We start from the raw sequence: 23,362 nt of genomic DNA, 5'->3' as shown, positions 1-23,362 counted from the left end.
TCCTACTTGTTCTACTTCTGTGAGATTAACTTTTTTAAACTTTACATAAGAACAAGATCATGAGGCTTTTTCCTTTCTGTAATCACATTTGTCACTTAACATCCTCCAGGTTCAGTCTATGTTGTTACAATGACAGCATTTCATTGTTTTATTTTATTACTGAATAGTATTTCATTCAGATCATGTCATTTTTTAATCCATTTGTGCACTGGTGGACACTTAGGTTGATTCCATATTTTGACTATTGTGAATCAGGCTGTACTAATTATGACAGTGCAAAGATCTCATGATATACTGATCTCGTTCCTATGTACACACACACACACACACACACACACAGAGTAGTGGGATTTGGGGACCTATAGTAATTCAGTTTTTATTTTAAGGAATAGGCATACAGAGTTTTCCATAATGACTGTACTAATTTACATTCCACCAACAGTGTATAATGGTTGCCTTTTCACTATATCCTTGATGATGCTTGTTATCTTTTGTCTTTTTGATAACAGACACTCTAATTGGAGTGAAGTGATATTTTATTGTGGTTTTACTTTGTATTTCCCTGATGATTAGTGTTGTTGAGCTTTTTTTTTTTTCCTTATACTTGTTAGGCATTTGCTTGTCTTCTTGAGAGACAGACATCTACACAGGTCTTTTGCATGTTTTGCACTCAGATTCTTTTTTTTTTAATTGAGTTGTGTGAGTTCCCTGTACATTTTGGATATTAACTCCTTATTAGAAGTATGGTTTGCAAATATTTTTCCCTTTTTTTAGGTAAACTAATCTACATGTATGTATATATCTGTAATTATTCCCGCATGTATGTATTTTCATCTGTACTAAGTTTGTCAGGAGCTACCATGGATAAGACTCTTATGAGAATCATATAAATCAGTTGGTAGACATAGATTTACATTTATTTTATATAACTATCTCAGAGAAGAATTACTAAACAATAGGACAATTGTTAACCTAAATTTATAAGAACCTGAAAAATGGTTGCAACAGTGATTTTTCCACTTTGAATTCTTACCAACAATGTATGGTAGTTTTATTTACTCCATTTTCTAACCAACATTTAATTTATCAAATCTTTCATTTCAACTGTTGTGATAAATAGAAAATGTTCTAACACTATGACATTATTTTGCATTTTTTATACTATTTCTGACACAGAAAATTTTCTAAAATACATTAACTGATCAAATATTTTATGTCATTTGTGTTTTTATTGTTGATTTATGATACTCCTTTGTATAAGATGAAAAAATATAGACATCATGTCACTTATTGAAGAAAAAGGTAAATAAAATATTTTTATTTTGTGAAAAAAAATTGGTGATGGTTAACATTTATTACTTAATGTAAAAAGTTAATAAATTTTAAAAGACAACTATCCACATCTGGTGAAAATGACCTGGAATGAAGTGAGATGGGAATAAGGATAATTCTCTGAGTACAATCTTTAATGAATTATTTTTGAACCATGAAATTTTTCAATTATAGAAATAGTCATGAACCAAAGAAAAATTTGAACCAAATAATTTTAAACTATTTTACAAAATCAATATTTTATAATTCAAACATTAATAATGGAAAAAAGCAAATCCTAAAATGAAAACAAAAACAACTGATCTTTGCTGTGTATCCAAATGGTAACAGCAATAGATATACTGAATTTTTATTTTGTGTGGGATATATTCTAAACTTAAAAAGAACTGGAAAAAAATTACTGAACATTTTTTTAGTATTTTGTTTTTGGTAGAGACATAGCAATTCTATAAATATCTCATGTATTGTGAAAGAGAACAAGTATAAATATTCTTTAGAACCAGTGACTTATGTCTGGGAGAAGAGGAATGTAATTTTGAATGGGTGCTGGTGAGAAAAAAAAATTCTCTCTAGTTTGTTTTTCACTGAAGGTATCACTACAGATCCAAGATCTTTGAGAATAATTTATTTCCTATTTCTGTCCACTGCAAGGGCCTAGAGCATGGCCCCTCAGCTACAAGGAGCACACTTAGTTCCAGGTCATAGCTTTTAACCACCCCACCCCCTTAAGAGATGTCATATCTCCCTGAAGAAATACTATATGGAAGATACTCTGACTGGAATAAAATAGAATCCAGGTTATTCAAATAGGATGAAAGAAAATATCACATGTAAAATAAATTCACTTTATTATTCATGGGCAGTTGTTGCAACAAAAAACTTTTAAGTCAATGGTATCATTTATGTCATTGTTTTATTTAAAAAACCTATATTTGTAATGAGATAGGGAATGACCATGAAAATCTGTTGTACTATAAAGAGTTTTTCTGATTTTCTTAAGGTAAATATTTCAAAGCATTGGCAAAGCTCAACAACATTTTTCCTGACCTAATCCAAATGTTTATCTTTACCAGGTTACCCTCTGATGGGCATGTTGCTAGGGGCCAGATAGATGTGAGCTGTGGGAACATGAGGTTATATGAATAATTCTGTGAAATGGGTCCACTGTGCTGATCCCCACATGCTTTCTTTTCTGAGAAGAAATTTACCTGTGGCCCTGTCTGGCCTATGTAGATATGCCACATTCCTCAGCAAACTACCTCTCTGCAGGATAAAGGTCAGTAAGAGGAACACAAGTTACCCTGAAGGGGCTACTATTGTGAGCCTTTTCACAGACCAGATCCTAGAACTAAGGAACATAACCAGAAAATCCTTAAGAATTCATGATTAAGAATCCAATTAGAACCAGTCAGCATGGACCAAAATGACCTAGGGTTGTCATGGCAGTGGGGACTTTCAAATCTGATGTCATCCCATTGTCAGTCAGAAGTCAAGAGATGGACCTGGGTGGGACTCTCTGAAAACTTCTCTGGGATCCCCAGTAAAACTGGAGTGCAGGAAAAGAACACTGTCCCTATCCTCTCTGAGAAGACCCATTCTGTCCTTTGACAGTGTCCCATTCCCCTTTCCTGTTCCTTTAAGAAACTCATCTTTGTTACTGTGAGTGACACGTCCAAAATCTTTGTGACTTGATCACAAGAATCAAGGTTTGAAGGAGAGATCTTCATGCCGCCTCAGTGTCCTCACAGCCATGCAATAATATTAAAATAACATATATAATATAGTATATATAATGTATTATATATGTGTGTATTCATGTGTTTGTTTCACAAAAAAGAAGTCAAGGAAATACTGAGGATGTGCAATAAGAAAAGTTGGAATTTTATTTTAAGGCATAGGTAATTGAAAGAACAAAAGAAATACTATTTCTAGCTGGAACTAGCAATGTTTTAAATTAGGTATAGAGATTTATAAGTAATAAAATTTATTGATTTTTAATTTCCACTGTTTAACTATGAATTACCAGAATTAGACCAAAGGCTAATAAGGATCTTTGTTTAATTAAGAAACCTGATGTAATTTTAAGTGTTATCTTCTACTTCTTGAGTTTCTACATCTTACTGAATCTTCTAATGGAATAACTCAGGGACCTCTGTGATGGTTATAAAGATGCTTCGGTGGACAGGGCTTCTGTTTTTCTGCTTTCCTAGCTTCAGCTGAATCACATCTGCACTTTACTTGATGTATATTAGAAATTTGGGTTAGATATTTTGCATGGAAAACAGACTCCATGGAGAGAAACACAAAATGCATGAAAACCACTGGCCTTATCACCTGGACTGTTCTCACAGCCTCTCTTATATAAATCCATTTGCATTAAGTGATAACAAGAAGTTTGCAATTCCTCCCATTCTGAACCACCTGTCACATCTTTTTAGGTCCCTACGGATGTCTTTTCCTCTTTTGTGACTCACCTTTTTACCTTAGATGTGCCTTTTAAAGAGAAGGTTGTTTTCAGTTTTTAAAATGTGTTTAAAATTTCTCTGTTAGGTCCAAATAAGCCAGAATGTTTCTGAGTTGTTTTTCCATTATAAAGCATAACAAAATGTGAGTGAAAGTAAAAATGTTGTTTTATAATCATATTCACGGCTGTCTTTCAATTTATATTAAAGGTGCACTTTAAGAATTTGTATATATCTTTTTATCTTACTTCACAGTCCTTTAAGATGAATTCCCTTTTATAGAATGAGGAATCTAAATCCCAAAATTTAAAATAATCTGGCTGACATTAGCTAGTCATTAAATGATTAGGCCAGGACATATCTTTTAACTACTAGTCTGCTATTATTTACCTGATATTCCAACAACAATATTAATTGAACATAATGGCTAATATTTATTGACATTAGAATGACAAGAGAGCTAATTCTTATTGAATATTTATTGTGCCTTAGTCCTACATGAAGTACTCAGTAATGTTTTCTCACATATTTCTCAGGACAACTATAAGTACATAAAAATTGAAGGAATTTAATATATTTATCCAATGGTACATAACCAATCCGTGATGTAGCAGGATTGGAATTTAACACTAGGAAAGAGCTATCGCCAAACTAGTTGTATGTGAAAATGAAAGTGTGTCTTTTGGAAAAGGAAAAATAATAATTATTCCAGAAAGAAAGAGCTCAACTGAAGTACTTAGGATTTGTTTTTCTGTTTATAAAAAAATATTGGTTTTAAGTGTAATATGTATTATCATATATAGTTTTGTTGTTGTTGTTTAACATGTGCCTTCAGGTGTTGTAAAAAGATGATACTAACATTGTCCATCCAGAAATAGCCCAGGTAGGTTTGAAAACAAGTTTTAGCCTGGTGACTGCTGTGAATACATTTGAATACATCTAAAATCAGTATTAACAGAGAGGGAGGTTACTAAAAAAGGACAGGAAAAGGCAAAGATGTGGGGAAAGCAGATGAAATAGAATAGATGTTGCCTACATTTATTACAATGAGCATTTGTAAATGATATTGTTGTATTTTACTCTATTATATTTAGACATGACCTAATCATAATTCTTATTATTTATATGCAATAGGAAGTGTAGGTTTATAATTATCTTCAACTCTCCATGTTTAATCAGAATTTGTTCCTTGTTGTTTCAGTAAGTTCTCATCAAACGCTCGATGGTAACACTCCAAGGTCATACCTCATGGTGATCCCCAGGCTGTGGTTTTCGGGAGGTGGCATGAGGTACAGTTGTTTACCAGGGCTATGTAAATTTATGATTACACAAATGGTATGCCTTTACGCCATGTACAGACAGAGAAAAAACATGTATCCCATTTGTTTACAATAAAAAATAAATAAATAAATAAATAAATTAAAAAAAAAAAAAAAAAGAAGGTAGTTCGGGTGACATGCCTGACTATCCAGTCTTTGCACCATACACACACAAACACACATGTTTCAGGGCTTTACAAGTTATTCAGAATGTCTCCATAGTAGTCTTTTGTATTGTTGCTGTTAATATGGGCTCCTGTAATTTCAGTTTTTAACTTAGGAAATGCCAGGAGATAATTATATAGAACAAATGTCATCCATTGATGGTCTATGAGAATATGCCTTTTAAGGAGCAAAATAAAATATTACATAAATTTAAAAAAAATTATTTTTGAACATCACTGTCTTCAATAAATTTTTTAAAAGTGCAGAGCTTACTTTTATAGTTTAAAAACAATTAAGGGATGCAAAAAATCACATTGCTGCTATAACATATTCCTTTTCTTATCAGTGGTCATTTCACATTCATGTCTATGTAGAAATTTTGGCACTTGGTATTATTCTTTTTAGTCACAAGTTTTCTTGAGCTCTAAGTGCCTCTAGTGAGAACACTTATAAACAAGGTGCCTATTAATTGAATCTCATTTCTAAATAACAAAATATGATTCCTTACTACAAGTTGAAATGCATTCTATTAGATAGGAATGTTAGACCTTAATTTTTTTAAATTGAATTTGTAGGACTAATTCTTTCATGTACTTATTCCTTAGACCTTCACATTGAATGGTCCCAAGTTCAATTATAATCTTGAGTCAAACAACTGTTACATAATGTAATAAATATCTATGTATACATTTGAATAAATAAATATGTACTTTTCACAGCATCATTGAGGTATAGTTGACATTTAATAAACTGCATGTATTCAAAAATATAATTTGGTAAGTTTTAAACACAAATACAACACTGAAGCTATCACTGTAATCAAAATAAAAAACATACACATCAAAACTACAAGTTCACTCTTGACTCTTCCAAATTCCAAGCAACAACCAATCTAATTTCTATCACCAAAAGATTGAAAATTTCTAGAATGTTATATAAATGGGATCATACCATAGTACTCTCATTTGGCTTCTTTTCCTCTGTATAATTATTTTTAGATCCATACAGGTTGTTGCTTGCAACAATAACCTATTTCTTTTTATTGTGGAATAATAGTCTGTTAAGTGGACGTACCATTTTTTAAATAATTTCCCTGATAAGGGATTTCTGAATTTTTTCCATTTTTTGAATATTACAGATAAATCTACTATGAATATTTGTGTATAATTTTTAAGTGAGTATATTTCTTTTATTATTTCTTCCTCCTCCTCCTTCTTTTTTTCTCCTCCTCCTTCTTCTTTACATCAAGGCAAATGGAATGACCAAGTTCTACTATGTATATGTCTATAATGTGTTAAGAAACACATTTTAAAAATCTAATTCTCCACATCAGGTTTGTTTCCCCATTGGTCCTAATTCCATTGTTCAGGACAAGACTGTGTGGAAATCACACAATTTGTGTTGTGAGCTAGTTTCACAGTAACTTATGTCTCTCTACATCTTATACAATGAAGTATTCACTTATTTCTACAAATAGGTCTTTTAGTTTGGAGACTTAAGAATCTCTTTATATAGAGAGCATAATTCTTCCTTAGGGGTTGTCCAAATATTTGTTTTGGTGCATTTCTGTGTCCCATTTTATATATAAGCTGCCAACTTGGGCTACTTTATTCTACTAGTATAGGGAATTCTTATGTCTCATAAAGCAAACTTTAATCCAGTAACCGTGAATAAAATCTCTAAAAATCTAATATAGATCTGAGTTACTACTGTCTTACTGAACAACACTCCCCAAGTAATGTGTATCTTCTTTCATATTTTTTACATTTTTTAGTTTAGTGAAATAGGAGTGTCAGGTTTGGGCATCCTGCTTAGGCTTATATATAAAATCCATGACTGGAACAGGGTAGGTGCTTGTTTATTTATTTATTTATTTATTTATTTATTTATTGCGTTATTGCTGTGCCTGGGATTACTTTGCAAATCTAGATAGATGAATTTGGTTAGGATGTTGATATTAAATCTGGCAGCCTTACAATTTCTGAAAGTAAAAGATTTCCTGTGTGTTAAAAATATATGTATCTCCACTGGGAAGCCAAACCACAACTTTCCTATCCCTCAAAACCATTGCTATTGAATAGTTTCATAAAACCAGTTTCCAGGATGTTGAAAATGTGACATATGAAATAATGAAGCAACTGTTTCTACAAATCCACAGAACTCAAAAGACAGTGCAGTGTTGGGTAGTAGCATGAGGACCAGGTAAGGGAACCTTCTTTGTATCTGCTATGATAGTTGCCTTTAATGTTTTCTCTGATAATGAAGAAGTATGTTGCAATTTTCTTCTCACCTATTAGAAACCTTTGTCTGTGTTCACATCAACCTCAAATATGCAATGTTGATAGACCTATTGCAAGGTGATGAGGCCAGCTGTGCTCACTTGCTGTGAGTTTTGCAATCTTACCCTTTTTTATTTTTTATTGTTGACTTGTCCTTGAAATGGTGCATTGAACTTAAGAAGATTTTTCTTGCAACATTAATGCTAGTTTTTTTTTTTTTTCTCCTGGTGATACAAGCAGTGAATGTGTATTACAAAAGTTTAGAAGCCAATCAATTATAAAGAAGAAAAGCTACATACAATATTCTACAGCTCATAGATAATAATAAAATATGTCGATGTGGTTTTTCAGTTTCTCACATATATGTGTATGATACATTCAGTTAAAAGTGTATTTCAAGTGCATTTATCTGCCATTAAGTATACTGTGAAACCCTAATTTTAGTATCTGGATAATAACATTTTTTGCAAAACTAATTAATCTCTCTCCAACTGTCTCTTATAAGGATATAATCATAAATCCATATGTTTATTTTTTATGCAGTTTGATGCCAATGATGAGATTTTCCTCACTCAACAACACTAGAATTGGTCTGAATTGAACAGTAGCACTGTTTTGATGTTTGGTCAGACATTCAGACCTAAGAGTTGAAGGTTAAGTGTATTATTTATTAGATATGATTTCTAGTTGAAGGTCATCCACCACTCTACTCTTATTATTATTACATAGTTTCCAACTGCAGCATACCTCTCATTTATACAGCAATGAGATGATTGCATTGCCGCAATTATCAGTACATTAATTATTGTTTTTAAAGAACATTCACATCATCCTATGTAATGCAGGATAAAACAAGTTTAGAAGGTGGTTTCTTATTTCTTGATTGGAAAATAGTCAAACAAGATTTGTGATCTGAAATTATTTTCACATTTCCAATTAGGTCTATCCTGCTATTCAGTTTTCTTAAATAAACATTTATTATCTTTCCTGATACATTGTGACTAAACCTAAAATAGGCTTGTGGAATTGATAAGAGAGTTGAATGGCTCTTATAAATCATTAGCCCAATTCTTTCATTTACTGTAGAGGAAGTAATGTTCTCAACAAGCTAAGTGCTATTTGATGTCACAAGATATTAAAACTGTGTTTGACCTAAAATCAGATATTCAATCTTTATATTATGTTCTGCCATAGGTATTGCAAGTCACTTGCCTTACTCAGATTTTCTGTTCATAATTTGGAAATAGAATGTAAATTCACAGCTCTATCCCACAAAACCTTTAGTCCTTTAGTAGTTTTGCTGATCAATATAGTTTAATTCAAATAGAATTTCAAGGAAAAGGAAAAGAAAGGGAATGAAAGGAAAAGAAAGAAATGTCTCTAGAGCATATTTCAGGTCCACAGGCATACTTTTACTCATGATGTCAGTGAAAATTGAATTCATCTCCAGTCTGCTATAACTTAGAGCCAGGAAATCAGCCTGAGAAATAAGTGGGCTTTCTTTTAGCTAGGTTTTCAAAGACAATATCTTATTCAAGGTAGGCAGCAGTGGAGCAATGTGTAAGGGCTGAAGTATCTATCTGCTCCCAACACTAATTTTACTGTGGTCCAGAAATCATATTTGGCAAAAGAGGGGAAGGGATTCAAGACCAGTCTGGTGTTGTGGCGCTCAAAGCCCAGAAACACCTGACCTGCCTAGCTCTCATACCAGTATACTCATGCTATTTTTTGTTTATTTTCTAGATAGGTTGGTTTTAACTGTTCAATTCCCATATTTATCATGCATTTGTGAATACTGGGTTACATAGTTCATAAAAAGGCACTGAACCCTATTTTTAAGTAGCCCTTTATTAGTTATATCAGACAAGTTCTGTTAACTCTCAGTTTCCTCAACCATGATATTAAAATGACAACATTTGCCTCTCAGTTTTATTGTTAAAATTGAATGAGAGAAAAAATGTGGAATAACCAGGCACAGTTTTGCTAATAAATCATATTATGCCCTTGATTAAAAATGGTTACCTCATTTTTCTGTTCTCAAAGAGAAGGCTGTTCAAGATCCTGATTTGAGTCTGGCTATTTCTAATATCTGAACTTTCCAAAAATATGCTTTCACCCAGATCTTATTCTTCGTGGTTTCATTAGTTTTTCATATCTTTATTTAAAGTTCCATCTGGAATACCTCTTGTGACAGTTTTCATGAATTAGATATGCAACTGTGAAAATGAGAGCTATATCGTCAGTTCGTTTGGTAGTTGAATAAGTACAGATGATGTCACTTTCATTTGTGAACCTCTTGCTGATTTGCTGTGTGGTTTTTCTGCAGTTATGTGCTTCATTGATGTTTTAGGAGCAGAAGAATGATTGCCCACAAATTTTCTGACAGATGTAGGACTGAGGCTGAACAGGATTTTGTAATTTCTTGAGACCTTAGAAAGGCCTTATGTAAACTTGAATGGTTATGATTATCCTCTATGATAGTCATTATAATTCATTAGAATCATTATAATTCATTCTCAACCACAGGCATCAAATATTTGGATATTTGATGACTGCTGACCTGTGTAGGTTTCTAAGTAGTGACCTAATAGAAAAAATATGAACAACTAAGGGTTCTGTCCTCTTACAGAAATATTCTACATGCTCAACATTTATCTTCCCAAGTCATCCTGTTTACTACATATTTAATCATACCCTATTTTACATTGTAGATTGTTTTTTTCTCTTACTTTAGGATACATTTTTGTAATGCACAATTTAGACTTGCAAACTGAATTTGAAATACTGAAAACTTTAAGGCATCAAATACTCTAAGATTTCATCTTACTCCAATTAGAATGGCTTTTATCAAGAACGCAAACAATAATAGATGTTGGTGGAGATGTGGGGAAAAAGGCACACTTGTACATTGCTGGTGGAGTTGCAAATTGGTGCAGCCACTCTGGAGAGCAGTATGGAGAATTCTAAGAAAACTTGGAATGGACCCACCTTTTGACCCAGTTATCCCACTCCTTGGTTTATACCCAAAGGACCTAAAATCAGCAAACTACAGTAACACAGCCACATCAATGTTTATAGCAGCTCAGTTCACAATAGCTAGATTGTGGAACCAACCTAGATGACCTTCAACAGATGAATGGATAAAGAAACTCTGGTATATATATGCAATGGAATACTATTCAATCATAAAGAAGAATACTATTATGGCATTTGCAAATAAATGGATGAAATTGGAGAATAGAATGCTAAGTGAAATAAGCTAAGCCCAAAAAACCAAAGGCTGATATGTGGAGTATGATATATAATGGGGGTGGGGGTGGGGAATGAGAAAATAATGGGTGAACTTTAGAATATGTAGAAGGAAATGAGAGGGAGGTGGGGTATGAAAAATGGTGGAATGAGACAGACCTCATTGCCCTATGTACATGTATGACTACACGAATGGTATGAATCTACATTGGGTACAACCATAGAAATGAAATTATGTACCCCATTTGTGTACAATGAATCAAAATGCAGTCTGTAAAAAATTAAAAGCTAAACAAAAATTTTAAAAAGTACTCATCTAGGTTCCTTAGTTCCTAGAACCATATGGATAAGTCCAAAGAAGACATGTAAATAGCCAATAGGTGTACCAAAAAGGAAATGTTAAACACCACTAATCTCCATGGAGATGAAAAGGAAAACCACAAGGAGATAGCACCTCACACCTATTAGGATAATTGTCAATCAGTCAATCAATAAACAAGTTTTGGTGAGGATGTGGAGAAATTGGAACCTATATGTCAGGGGAATGGAAAATGATACAATGTTCTGGAAGACAGTGTGGAGATTCATCAGAATATTAAAACAGAACTACTATATGACCCAGCAGTCTCACTTCTGGGTATATATCTGAAAGAATTGATATAAGGATCTCAAAGAGATATCTGCATTCCATGTTCATTTCTGCATTAGCTAATATAGGAAAACAACCTAAATGTCTATTGGCAAATGAACAGATAAAAAGAATGTGGTTAGTACACAGAATGGAATATCATTCAGCCCTAAAAAGGAAACACTGTCATATGCAACAAAAAGGATTAACATGGATAACATTATGCTATGTCAGTACAGTTGGACAAATACTACATGATTCCACATATATGAGATAACCTAAAGTCACCAAATTCATACAAAAAGTCATTAGAATGGTGGTTGTCAAGAGTTAGGAGGAGAGAGACACAAGGTTGCTTTTAAATTAATGTGAAGTCAAAAACATAAATTTTATTATACAATCTCATTAAATAATGAAACTTAAAAACAAATTCAGCAAAATAAAGGGAGATTTTTAAATGTTAAGGTGGCAGAAATTTTTTAAAAAACTAAATAGCATTCCATTGTTTATGTGTATATTTGTCTATTCATTTTTCTGATAATGGACTCCTAGGTTGATTCCATCTCTTATCTATTTTAATAGTGCAGCACTGAACATGGGAGTTCAGAGAGTTCTTCAGCATATCGATTTCAATTCCTTTGTATATTATTTTCACCAAACACACAGACAAAATTGATAAGTACATAAAGTGATGGATTTTTTTTATTTTCTTGATTTAATCATTCCATAATGTAAACATATGAAAAAAATGACATTGTGACCCGTGAATACATAACATACACAATCTTTTGTCACTTAAGGAAGTCATTATGGCCATGTTTGTAATTTTATTTTCACAAATCTTCTGATATCTTCTTTATATAGTTTGTTAAGATTGTAATGAATAAAAAGTGTACTCTTCTGTCTTGTAACCGCAATTGTATCATGGGGTATAAATTTTTGTTTATGTACTTACTTCTAGCCCAATTCAATTTCCACTTTCTCACAGGAAATTTAAATACAGTCAGTGTTGGGCCTCCCCTTACTCTTACCACCTGTGTTGAGCTAGCTGAGTCAATGTTCTGGAGCAGTGATGCTCAAACAGAGGTGACCTCCTCCTGACTAGGAGCTATTTGCCGATGTCTAGAGGTAATTTTGATTGACAAACCTGAGAAGGCCTGACTTCATGTGGTGGGTGGAGGCTATAGATGCTGCTAAACATGTCATAATATAAAAAGAAGACACTTGAATCTGAATTATACAAGGCAAGATGTCAATACCAATATTAAGAAATTGTTCTCTAGAGGCTTAGGCCACCTCAAAGCTCAGGGAGTCCCACCAGTGACTCTCATGTATCCACACTCATTATCAATGGGGTGCCTATCATCCTAGCACAAATAACTCCTTCAGGTCTGTCACATTTCTCTTTCTATAAATTTGTGACATAGGACCTTGGTGTGATTTGGAAAACTGATCTGGTTTCACTAGATGGCACATTCTCTGAAGTCTTTTATTACCCATAATGTGCTGCCAGGGAGTAAGGCAGAGTTACCACTATTTATGTCATCACAGACTTCTTCTCGGTACTCCAAACCGAGAAACTCTTTTGAACTTGGAAAATCTCTCTCTACATACAATCTCATCTCCTACTTGAGCAAGAAATTATTGATCTAACAGCTATAAAAGGCAGAAGACAAATGATTAAACATTTCCCACAGCTTAAAAATATTCCCATAACTTTCTTGAGATATTGGTAATGAAGCTTTTCAGTTGTTATGTTACCTATTCTTTTATTCTTTTGGAAAATATAAATTAAGCACATACTATGTGCTGTTTCTGATACTCAGAGATGGACACAGATCCCATGACATCCATCCCCATTCTCATGGACGTTGAGTTCTAGTGCAGCAAGACCAAAATATATTCCCTTCATAAAAAATTTAAATTATTTTAGAATTATAATTTTAGATTATGATCATGAAAAAATGACCAAAGAGAAATACAGAAGGTAATGTAATAAATAAAATAAGGAAAAAGTTTAACCTTAGATAGATTGGACAGGGAAGGCTTTTCTGAGAATAGGGCATCTGAGCTTCAATGGTGAGAAGGAAATAAAGACAAGGGACTTGAAATAGAATGAGCTAACCAGTGGGTTATGTTTGATGAGTAGAAAGGGGGCAAATGTGACAGCAATGACCCTGTTGTCTCCAAATTCAGGATGGTAACACACCAGTTTCTTGGTCAGAATGTGTGTGTGTATGTTCAACAAGGAACATTTTAAAATTTTCTGTAATTTGAAATTGTTGCTGATATAGCTATTCCTACTTTTAAAATGTATTTTAATTCTAGACTCTTGGTGTGGACATTCTAAAACAGCCAGTGCTATCTGTTGAGCTAAGATGCCGTCACTGAGCATGTGAGGTGGCTTCCTCCTTGGGATGGTGGTTAAAACATCTTTCCTCAGATATTCTCTGAGTGATATCACTACGGTGGTTGTTTGATTTTAGCAAGTCAACCAAGGATAGTCAGCAAAATATGACTTATGATTAACTCATGAATGTGGTTTAGAATTCAAATTCAAAATTAATTCTGATAGGAAGTCAAGCATAACTTCTGTTTTATAGGTATTTTCTTTTTTCCTTTTTTTCCTCTTTTTTTTCTTCTCCCCACCCCCACTGTCTTCTTCCTGGTTTCTTTCTTTCTTTTCTTTCTTTCTTTCTTTTTTTTCTTTCTTTCTTTCTTTTAACTGTTTAGGGAACACTTTTTTTAAATTTTGGTATTAAACATTAATAAAGGCTGTAAAAGTAAATTTTTGATTATAATAATACTATCTATTCATCTCACTAGTGATGCTAAAAAATTAATAACATAATGTCTATAGAAAATACTAGACTCCTTGGGAAAACATAAGACACTGTCTCTGTCTATATGTTTGTCTGTCTCTGTGTTTATACACACACACACACACACAAACACATACACTATATAATTTTTGTGACCCTGAAATTTTAATATACTACTAGTATTCCATTGCTGCCCCAGCTTCAGTGTTATTTCTGCTTTTTGCCTCTTTTGCATACATAAAAAATAAAGTAATATTTAAAAAGGAAAATTATTATAATTTATAGTAGTCATAAACAATTTTGTAAATGTGGTATGTTCTATTTACTGAACAATGTTCCAGTCTATCATTTCATTGTCCTCACAATAAACCTAAAGAATTAAATTGTATTTTTGCCATTTGACAGGTGAGGGAACGACCTATTTCAGATCACTTTTGGACTGTCCAAGGATACCTTCATAATAAGCAAGAGTATAAATAGGAAAATATTAAATGTTTCCCAAATTCTGATATAAAAGCCACTGATTAAAGTCTAGTCTTATTAACATTCTTTTTGGAAAAAAATGAACCATTTTCATCTTGGTCAAATTTAGAGACAGCCCAATTTAGAGAAAGCAAGTTATTTCTACCATCTCTGAGAATTTATGCCAAAGTGAATCTTTGCTAGTTCAAGAAATAATTTTAGTCTTACATATGATTAAAATCCAATCAAAGAGATCTCTTATTTAGTGGTTAAAGAAAGCAGTGTATGTGGAAATATATTAAACCCTTTTGAGACAGTAACATTATACAGTCAAAGTCAGATCAATTGAACTATAGTCAGCTGGTACTACGTAACTCCAAAATAACATCTGAGGTACAGAAATATTTGGTGACTTTCCTACAGCCCCAGACCAAAAATAACTTTGGATTAAAATGGACGTGTCTAAATTTACATTGAAATTTTATTAAAAAATATAAAGAAGTTTATTGAAATGCAGGATAGGTCAGGACAGTAGAGAAAGGAGCAGAAATCACCCTGGCTCTCTCTCTGGGCTAAATTCTTAAGGTACCACTGAGGCTTACAACAGCTTTCGAGGTTAGGTAATATTATTCACATTTTTTCCCAAGGAAACCAAAGTTTATAAGGGTATGCAAATTTTCCAAAATCCTATTATCATTCATTTGAGGGCCAGAATTCATATTTAAATTTGCATTATTCAATAGTACTTCACATTGCCTTTAAGACAGTCAATCTTCTATCATGGAAATAAAATTGATTGAAAGTACACACACACACACACACAAACACACACACACTTTTTCCAGATGTTTAAGTTTCTAACATCACTGGTTGAGGAGAAGACTGCTTTGTGTGTGTGTGCTTACTAGGGATTGAACTCAGGGACTCAAATATGCTAAGTAAGCAAGCACTGAGCTACACCCCCAGCCCTTTTTATTTTATTCTGAGACAGGATCTTGCTAAGTTGCCCAGACTGACCTCCAACTTGAGATGGATCCTCTTGTCTCAGCCTCTATTTTTAAGAGTGCCCTATATAGGATAAACCATCATGCCTCCTCCCTTTTAATTTTAATTTTATTTTTTTGTGAGGGTACCAGAGATTGAACTCAGGGACACTCAACCATTGAGCTACATCCCCAGCCCTATTTGTATTTTATTTAGAGACAGGATCTCACTGAGTTGCTTAACACCTCCCTTTTGGTGAAACTGGCTTTGAACTTGCTATCCTCCTGTCTCAGCCTCCTGAGACAGGCGTGAGCCACTGAACCTGGCCCTCCTCCCTTTAAAAAAAAAAATTGTTTTTCTAATTTTTTTTTTCAGTGCTGAAGAGGTTAATACAACTTTCAAAATGTGTTTATAGAACTCCTCTTTCTTATTTTACATTTAAATTGTTACATTATGTATTTACTTTTTTATTTTCACAAAACCATCCAGCTTCTTGCCTTATAGAATGCAAAACACTGCCAGCAAGTATTATGAACACTCTCCCACTTATTTTGTTCATAAAAAGAAGAGGTCGAGTTTGATGGCTTTTGCAAGAATGCTATTAGTCTGTGTTAAAGACAAAGAAAAACACAGAAGTATGTGGGCGTGATTGGTAGGCTTATCTCTTTGTACAGCATCACCAACAAAAATGGTACTTGTGACTTCTGACAGCAGCAGTTGCTCTTAGTTGTTAAATTTATTTGGGGGTTGAGTAAAATATTGGGATGAATGATGAAGTTACATGTTACTACGTGATAGGTTATATAATTCAAATAATAAACAACAGACTTTTAGAAGAAACAGATAACACGAGGAACACCCAGGGGCCTTCAATTGCAAAACAACAGAATGCAAGAAAGGGCATTTGATCAACCATACTTATTCACATATTATAAGACTTGGTGATACATTAAGCAGGGACATCACAAAGATGCCCTATTAAGAATATTGTGAGAAGAATACACAAAATGGCTAGTAATGTAATATGTGATTTTGTAGAAGTTCATTAGGTGTGAATTCATGCTATTAATATCTAAGAAGAGAGAATAAATTGCCTTGGAATCATTGCTGCTCACAGTTTCAGCAAAAAAATAAAATAAAAAATAAATAAAAAAAAAGAAAAAAAATGGAAACCTGCAAAAATATCAGAATAGGGATCCAAACACTCAGCACATTGGAGGCTTTGGTGAGAGGGGGAATAATGATATATAATAGAAGTCATTTGAAATAAATGCAAAAGGTCCCTCTGCAGACGGGTGGGTGATGATCAGTGCAAGTGTTTGAGAACAAAGGAAATGCTAGCTAAAGATCCATGAGATGGGACAAACCCTGAAGCCATTAGTGGATAGGTAATTGGTAGTTTTGTTCCATAGTGTTAGTTATTCTTCTATACCCATCTCTAGACTGGTCCCAAGGAAAGGAAGGTCCTTGGCAATCATGAAAATACACAAAATACCTCTGTGCATAGCAAGGTTTAAGGGAAATCAGAGCTGATCTAGGGAGGCCACTCTTCAATATTCACATGTGCATACAAGTTGCAGTCCCAAGGACTTTAGGTGTTTGGTTGTTTTTCATAAGACTTAAATGTTTATTTTCTAAGTTTTTCACCAGCACTTTAACAAAAGAATCATAGTATAAAGTTGTGACTATATAAGCTAAAACAAATATTAATTCTTGTTAAAGAATTTTACCTGTGTTTTCAATAATGACAGATACCTTTATATTATCATTGCACTCAGACAAAGGGAATGAAAACATTGAATTGGGAAAACAACAAAAACAAAATATCTCAGTTTGAAATATGAAAATAGAAGTATAATAAAATGTACAGTTAGGGCAAATGTTTGTTGCGAATCTGTTTTGCTCACTCCCAGCTATTTTGGATACTGTCAGTGATAAGTTTGCTTCATTCATGCAAAAATATGTGTGCACTAACTTGTGGTATTAAGACACTGAGCAGGAACAAATGGATCCTTGCTTTACTCAGTAGCAAGTTCAATAAACTAGCTGCCTAATTCAGCAAACAATAATAATAAAATATGATGAGCATTATGACAGTAAAAGTAGAGGGTTCCAGGTAACACTTGGTAGAAGTGAGCAAGACAGTCCATGAGCAAGTGGTTTTAAGCTAAAATCAATTAAAGAAATAGACACTGACTAATGAATTAAAATATGCACAGAAATTTAAGTTGAATGATTTATTAAGTCCTAGAGAACTGAAATTGATAATTTTTCATGGAATTTTGATGATTTGTGATTTTAATGGTTATTATCTGATTTATTTATTACTAGAAACACTTTGGTTTGGGGTAACCATATAGTGGGTAGCCAAATTGCTACTCACTGAGAGAATAACTTCCTTCTGATCAGTTTTTATTTCTTTTTATTTCAAAATTTATTGGAATGTGATTCAAATACCATAAAATTCATCATTTGAACATATAAAACTCAGGTTTTTAGAATTCTATTAATGTCATGTAATTACCAGTATTTAATTACAAAACATGGCTATCATCCCAAAGAAAAATCACATACCACCTAGCAGTTACTGCCCCTTCCTCCTTTCCTCTCTAGCCCCTAGCGACCACAAATCAAGTCTTTGTCTGTAGATTTTCCTATTCTAAATATGTCACATAAGTAAACTACAGTTACATGTGATCTCTTATAACTGACTTTTTTTTACTTAGCACAGTATTTTCAGTGTTTGCCCATACTGCCACATATGTCAGTACTTTGCTGCTTTTTGTGGCCAAATAAGACAGTATTGTATAGATATACCATATATTTTTATCCATTGGTAGATGTAATTTGAGGTTTTTTTTTTTTTTTTTTTTTTTTTTTTTTTTTTTTTTTACTTTCTAACTATTATGCATAATGCTTCTATGAACATTGAGTGTGAATTTTTATATAGACCTATACCTTTATTTCTCTTGGGTATACAAATGCCAGTGGAACTGTTACATCATATGTTAAACTATGATTACCCTTTTAAGAAACTGAAAGTCTGTTTTCCAAAATAGTTACATCATTTTACATTCTCATCAGCAGTATTTTGCTTTCTTTTTCTAGACCCCAGAGGAACTGGAGGATGTTTCTGACCTTGAAGAAGACCACGAGGTCCGCAGTCACACCAGCGTTCAGACTGAAGGGAAAACTGACCGGGTATGTTGTCTCCCTAGAATGAAATCTGGGCTGCGTCCTCTCCTTGTCAATCTTTGCAGCCTCTCCTAGGCGGGAATCTTGGATCAAGATCTGGTTTTGTGGAACACAGGGAGAAAACCCTTAGGACACAGGAGCAGCAGCAAAAGGGAATTATTTCCTTTCCTTGAGAGCTCAGAGTGAAGCCATTTCAGGTCATGCAGTGAATCACTCCATACTGCTTTTGATCTTTATAGAAGCCATGTGAATATAAAAGTGAAATATGTACATATTTGTTTAGGGAAGAATAGAGAAATCAAAAAGTTGTAAATATACTTTGAAATTCTAGGGGGAATAAAGACCCTCCCAAATCAATATTCCTTACTTTTCTTCTGGTTTGCAATGACCTTTTCTTCACCTACTCCCAACACACACACACACACACACACACACACACCCCTAAAAATGTTAATCCCCATTTCTGAATTACTCTGACATTTTGCACTTCTCTTTACTCACATCCAAAATGTGGGACTCTGTGACAGTTTGGCATTCTAGCTGCTGATAGCTTGTAACTGCAGACCTGACCACATAACCTGCATCTGAAATCCAGGTAGTAGGGCATAGCAGCTATGACTGCCTGAGAATGTACTAGAATCAGCTGTCTCGTACTGTATTACAAGAAAATTAGCCTCTCTCTATCTCAGTTCCATCATTTGTGAAGTGAGGATACTAATAATACCCACTATATGAGGATTATTATGGGAATTAACTGATTTCACTAACAGAGCACTTACACAGTGCCTAGTTCACTGTAAGTTCTTGATAATGGTAAGCAGTTATCAGTACTAGCAATAGTATGATCATAATAATTATCATTGTTACCATTATTATTAAAATAGGTAAATTCACTTGCACAAAATTTGGAATGGAAAGAAAATGCTTAATATTTCTGTGCCCTGTTCCTTTGTGGACCTATTGTTGTCACACTATTATATGGAAAGGCTTGGGCACACTGTATTACTTGTAGCATTATTTTTACACAGCCTCCTTAGAAGAAATTGAAGCAAGGATCTGTTTGACATACCCCAAGTCATGAATGCAAGTGAGTGTCTTTCCTTAAATAAGAATACTAACATTCCCTGAAATGTTTCCATATGCTAGTGTATTGTATGGTTTGTGATATATGATTTAAAACAAACTTTTTACCAAATTTTACTTATAAATCTTTGGATTTCTGTTTTCTAAGAATGAAAATAAGATAAATGAATTTAAAATATCTAAGTTTAAGTAGATTCAGATAAGCAGGTTCTGTTACTGCTCTTTTTATTTCCTTTTTTCAATCCCACAATTTACCATGTAAAAGATATTTTGTTTCTGTTTTCTTTCTATTCATTTAATTTTACACATGTGAATGAATGCTAAAAACTCTTTTAAAAACATACTGATATCTTTTTAATTAACAATAATCTCTAACATATTTTTATGATTAAAGAAATATTTTCTCATTTAATATAAAATACAGAAAATATTATGAAATATAATATGAAAAAATGTTAATTTTGGAAAATTCTATGTTCTTAGATATTCATAACACCTAGAACTACTATTTATAGGTCAAAAACCCTGTTTGTTTAGAAATGCTGTTTTTCTCCACTTATGGTGATATGAGTATTGTTTGTCTTTCGGTTGAGCACAATGTTCTACAGAAAGACACCTTTATCACATAACCCGACAGTTAGTATTTGATAATGTATTGGGCAATACCCCTATCTTGAATTTCCATTTCTTGCTGATTATTTGAGCTGTCCTTCCTCTAGAAGCCAGTTCAAGTTAGAAACTATCTGGGGCACACAACATCTGTATTTAATTTCCTTCAAATCTAGCTGGCATCATTGGTAAGATGAAATCATACGCATGGCAGTGGGATTGGAAAGACTTTTTGCTAAAGGTAAATTACTCATGCTTTCAGTGAAGTGACTGATGTGAGTTACTGGAGGCAGAAAGTAGGTGTCAGGGCTTACAACACCTTTATTAAAATAAAGGCACATTTAAAATGCTGGGATTAAGATAAACATGCCTAGATTATTATTCTGACTCATCATGTGCAGACAATGAAGCCTTGTTTAAGGCCTTTAATATTTAGAAACTTCATATTTCTTAATCTGAAAAATGAGAATACCATACCTTCTCACGGTATCTTCATATAAGATAATTATATGGGAATGTTTTTATAAACTTTAAAACTGTAAGAAGTTAAATTTTTCTTACCATTATTTTTTATTTACATTTTTATTCTTGTTCAAGTTTATATAGTTACTAACCTAGCAAGTGGGGACTGTTTTCAGGGAGACCTTTGGTTATTACTACACATCCAGTTCACTTAAGATATAAAGTTAGTAGATTGAATCCTTTACTAAAAATACAAACAAAGCACCACCACCACAACAAACTGATATGTTATTAATGGGATGAGAGAGAAAACAGAACACAGGATACAACAGCTGACTTAGATATTCTTTTAAGTTTTAAAGAGTAGTTATAGTGTGACCGATAACACTATTAATGTGTATCCACCTTCTGAGATTATTATACCAGATTCAACTCTCAAATGTGAAGATGTGTAGCTCACATCTCTTCTCAACCCAAATCACCTGACCATACCTAAGATCCAAGATTATATTTCAATAGATTTTATAATCTCTACCAGACATCTTTTATTCCCAACTTTGCATATTCCTTATTATTCAATGATGTTATGTCATTCAGTCTCATCTCTACCTGGGACCTTATCTTTGCTTTCTACTTGGAATGACTATAATTTGTGTCCATTGGGTGTATGTATCTTTTGACACATTTCATAAGTAAAACCACTTTGAGAAGAATCTGTAAGAATTTGAAGGTAGTCTTTTGAGAATTTTTTGAGTTCTCTGCTGTGCTCAGTGTGGAATTCCTGGTTACTACACCAGACAAGTATCTAGATTTCTTTTTGTTTGCTGCTATTATGAAAAAGTCAATGTCTTTTTGGTTCTTCAGTTAGGCACACTCTGCTGTATTGAGCATGTGCTAGAACAAATTTCAGATGCTGTTTAGTAAAGGAAAGAGAGTTATTTATTTTCATTTTGTTATCTGCATTTCATTCCTAGTAGCTTTGGCTCAACATCGTCTGTTATTGTTGTCATAACAGTGGTAAATGCCACTGGGATTTGTAAAGGTCTATAACTAACAAAGAATGATTTAGAGTCTGTGATCAATGAGAGAAAAATATTAAAATACCAATAGTACATGCCTTATGAATGGCAGTGGAACTGCAATGAAAATTAGTGATTAAACAAGAACACTCACTGAACTGAGGCTGTGGTTATATCCACTGATTGAGCATTCCTGAGTGACACAGGCATTTGAGTGTGTTATGGGTTCACAGAACATCCTTCACAGGGTTCACTGTTTATTTTGTTCATACTTTCAGCAAAGATAAAATAGGCATCTTTTATATTGAAAGTTCAGAGTTTAAAATGGGATGAAAAATAGACTTCTGTTAAGATAATCAAATCCTAAACTGAAAATAAGATGTCTTGCTAGTCTGAAAAGCTTCCTTATAGAGTACACTAAATGCATGCTAAATTATATTTTCTCTTTAAACAGAGTAGTGGCAGCTACCATTTTATACATTATAGTTTACAGAACATCTCCAATTGGCATGTTATTTTACAAAAACTAGAATTTGTTTTTTTTTTAATTTATCCATTGATTTTGTGAATTAGAGAATTAGGGTCAATGAATTAAAGTAGTTTATTTAAGACATGTTGACTGAGACCAAATCCCAGGTTTTCTGGCTTCAACTACACATTGTTCCCAGTACTTAAAAATTTGGGTAGATACTTACCATCACCTACAATTTCAATGCCCTACAGTTGCTATATTCTGTAGTACAGAGTTAATGTTATAATTGTTTACTATGAAAATGATTTGTGAAAATAAAATTCATAAACATAAAACCAGATCTGTTTGAACTTTGAAATTTCTAAATACCCCAATCTACAATTTTCCTTTAACAACAAAACCAGTTTGCCAATTATGTGGAAACTACCTAGTGATACCTAGACCCTGACAGTCTCCACTAGAAAGAAGATCACTCCACCCTGATGAAATGGAGTATCAGGCAAGGAGTCACAGAACAGAGTGAGAATCCAAAGTTTCCCAGCATGGAATCCAAAAGGTCAGAAGCTTTTCATTCAGTCTCTCATCACATTGACCTTCAAAATGTATCAGTAAAAGGATTTAAATTTCTGTTTTCTCTGGTTTATTTTCCATTGGGAGCACAGTAGCAGTAAAGATTCAGGAAATTGTTTAATTACCAGTAAGGGGGACAGTTGAGAGAATATTTCTCAAGCCTACTTGGAGGAGAACTACATTTAGAAAGACACAATAAAATGGTTTGAAACAGAGTTTGAGGAGTGGAATGCAAGAGCAAGTGACTCAT

General features: G+C 33.2%; 1 protein-coding gene across 4 annotated transcripts in view; it reads left to right on the top strand.

The window, feature by feature from the left end:
* The window catches only part of Ctnna3 (catenin alpha 3), a 1,721,400-nt gene that overhangs the window by 1,527,245 nt on the left and 170,793 nt on the right, over positions 1-23,362 (top strand). For all 4 annotated transcript variants that reach the window (XM_047553944.1, XM_047553945.1, XM_047553946.1 and 1 more), the window contains one exon: positions 18,811-18,903. In XM_047553944.1, the coding sequence (XP_047409900.1) occupies positions 18,811-18,903 (93 nt within the window). The remainder of the gene's footprint in view (positions 1-18,810; positions 18,904-23,362) is intronic.

The sequence above is a fragment of the Sciurus carolinensis genome, chromosome 5, assembly GCF_902686445.1.
Source record: "Sciurus carolinensis chromosome 5, mSciCar1.2, whole genome shotgun sequence".
In the NCBI taxonomy this organism is placed as follows: Eukaryota; Metazoa; Chordata; class Mammalia; order Rodentia; family Sciuridae; genus Sciurus; species Sciurus carolinensis.
The sequence above is the reverse complement of the archived record's forward strand: the minus strand, read 5'-3'. Positions and strand labels throughout refer to the sequence as shown.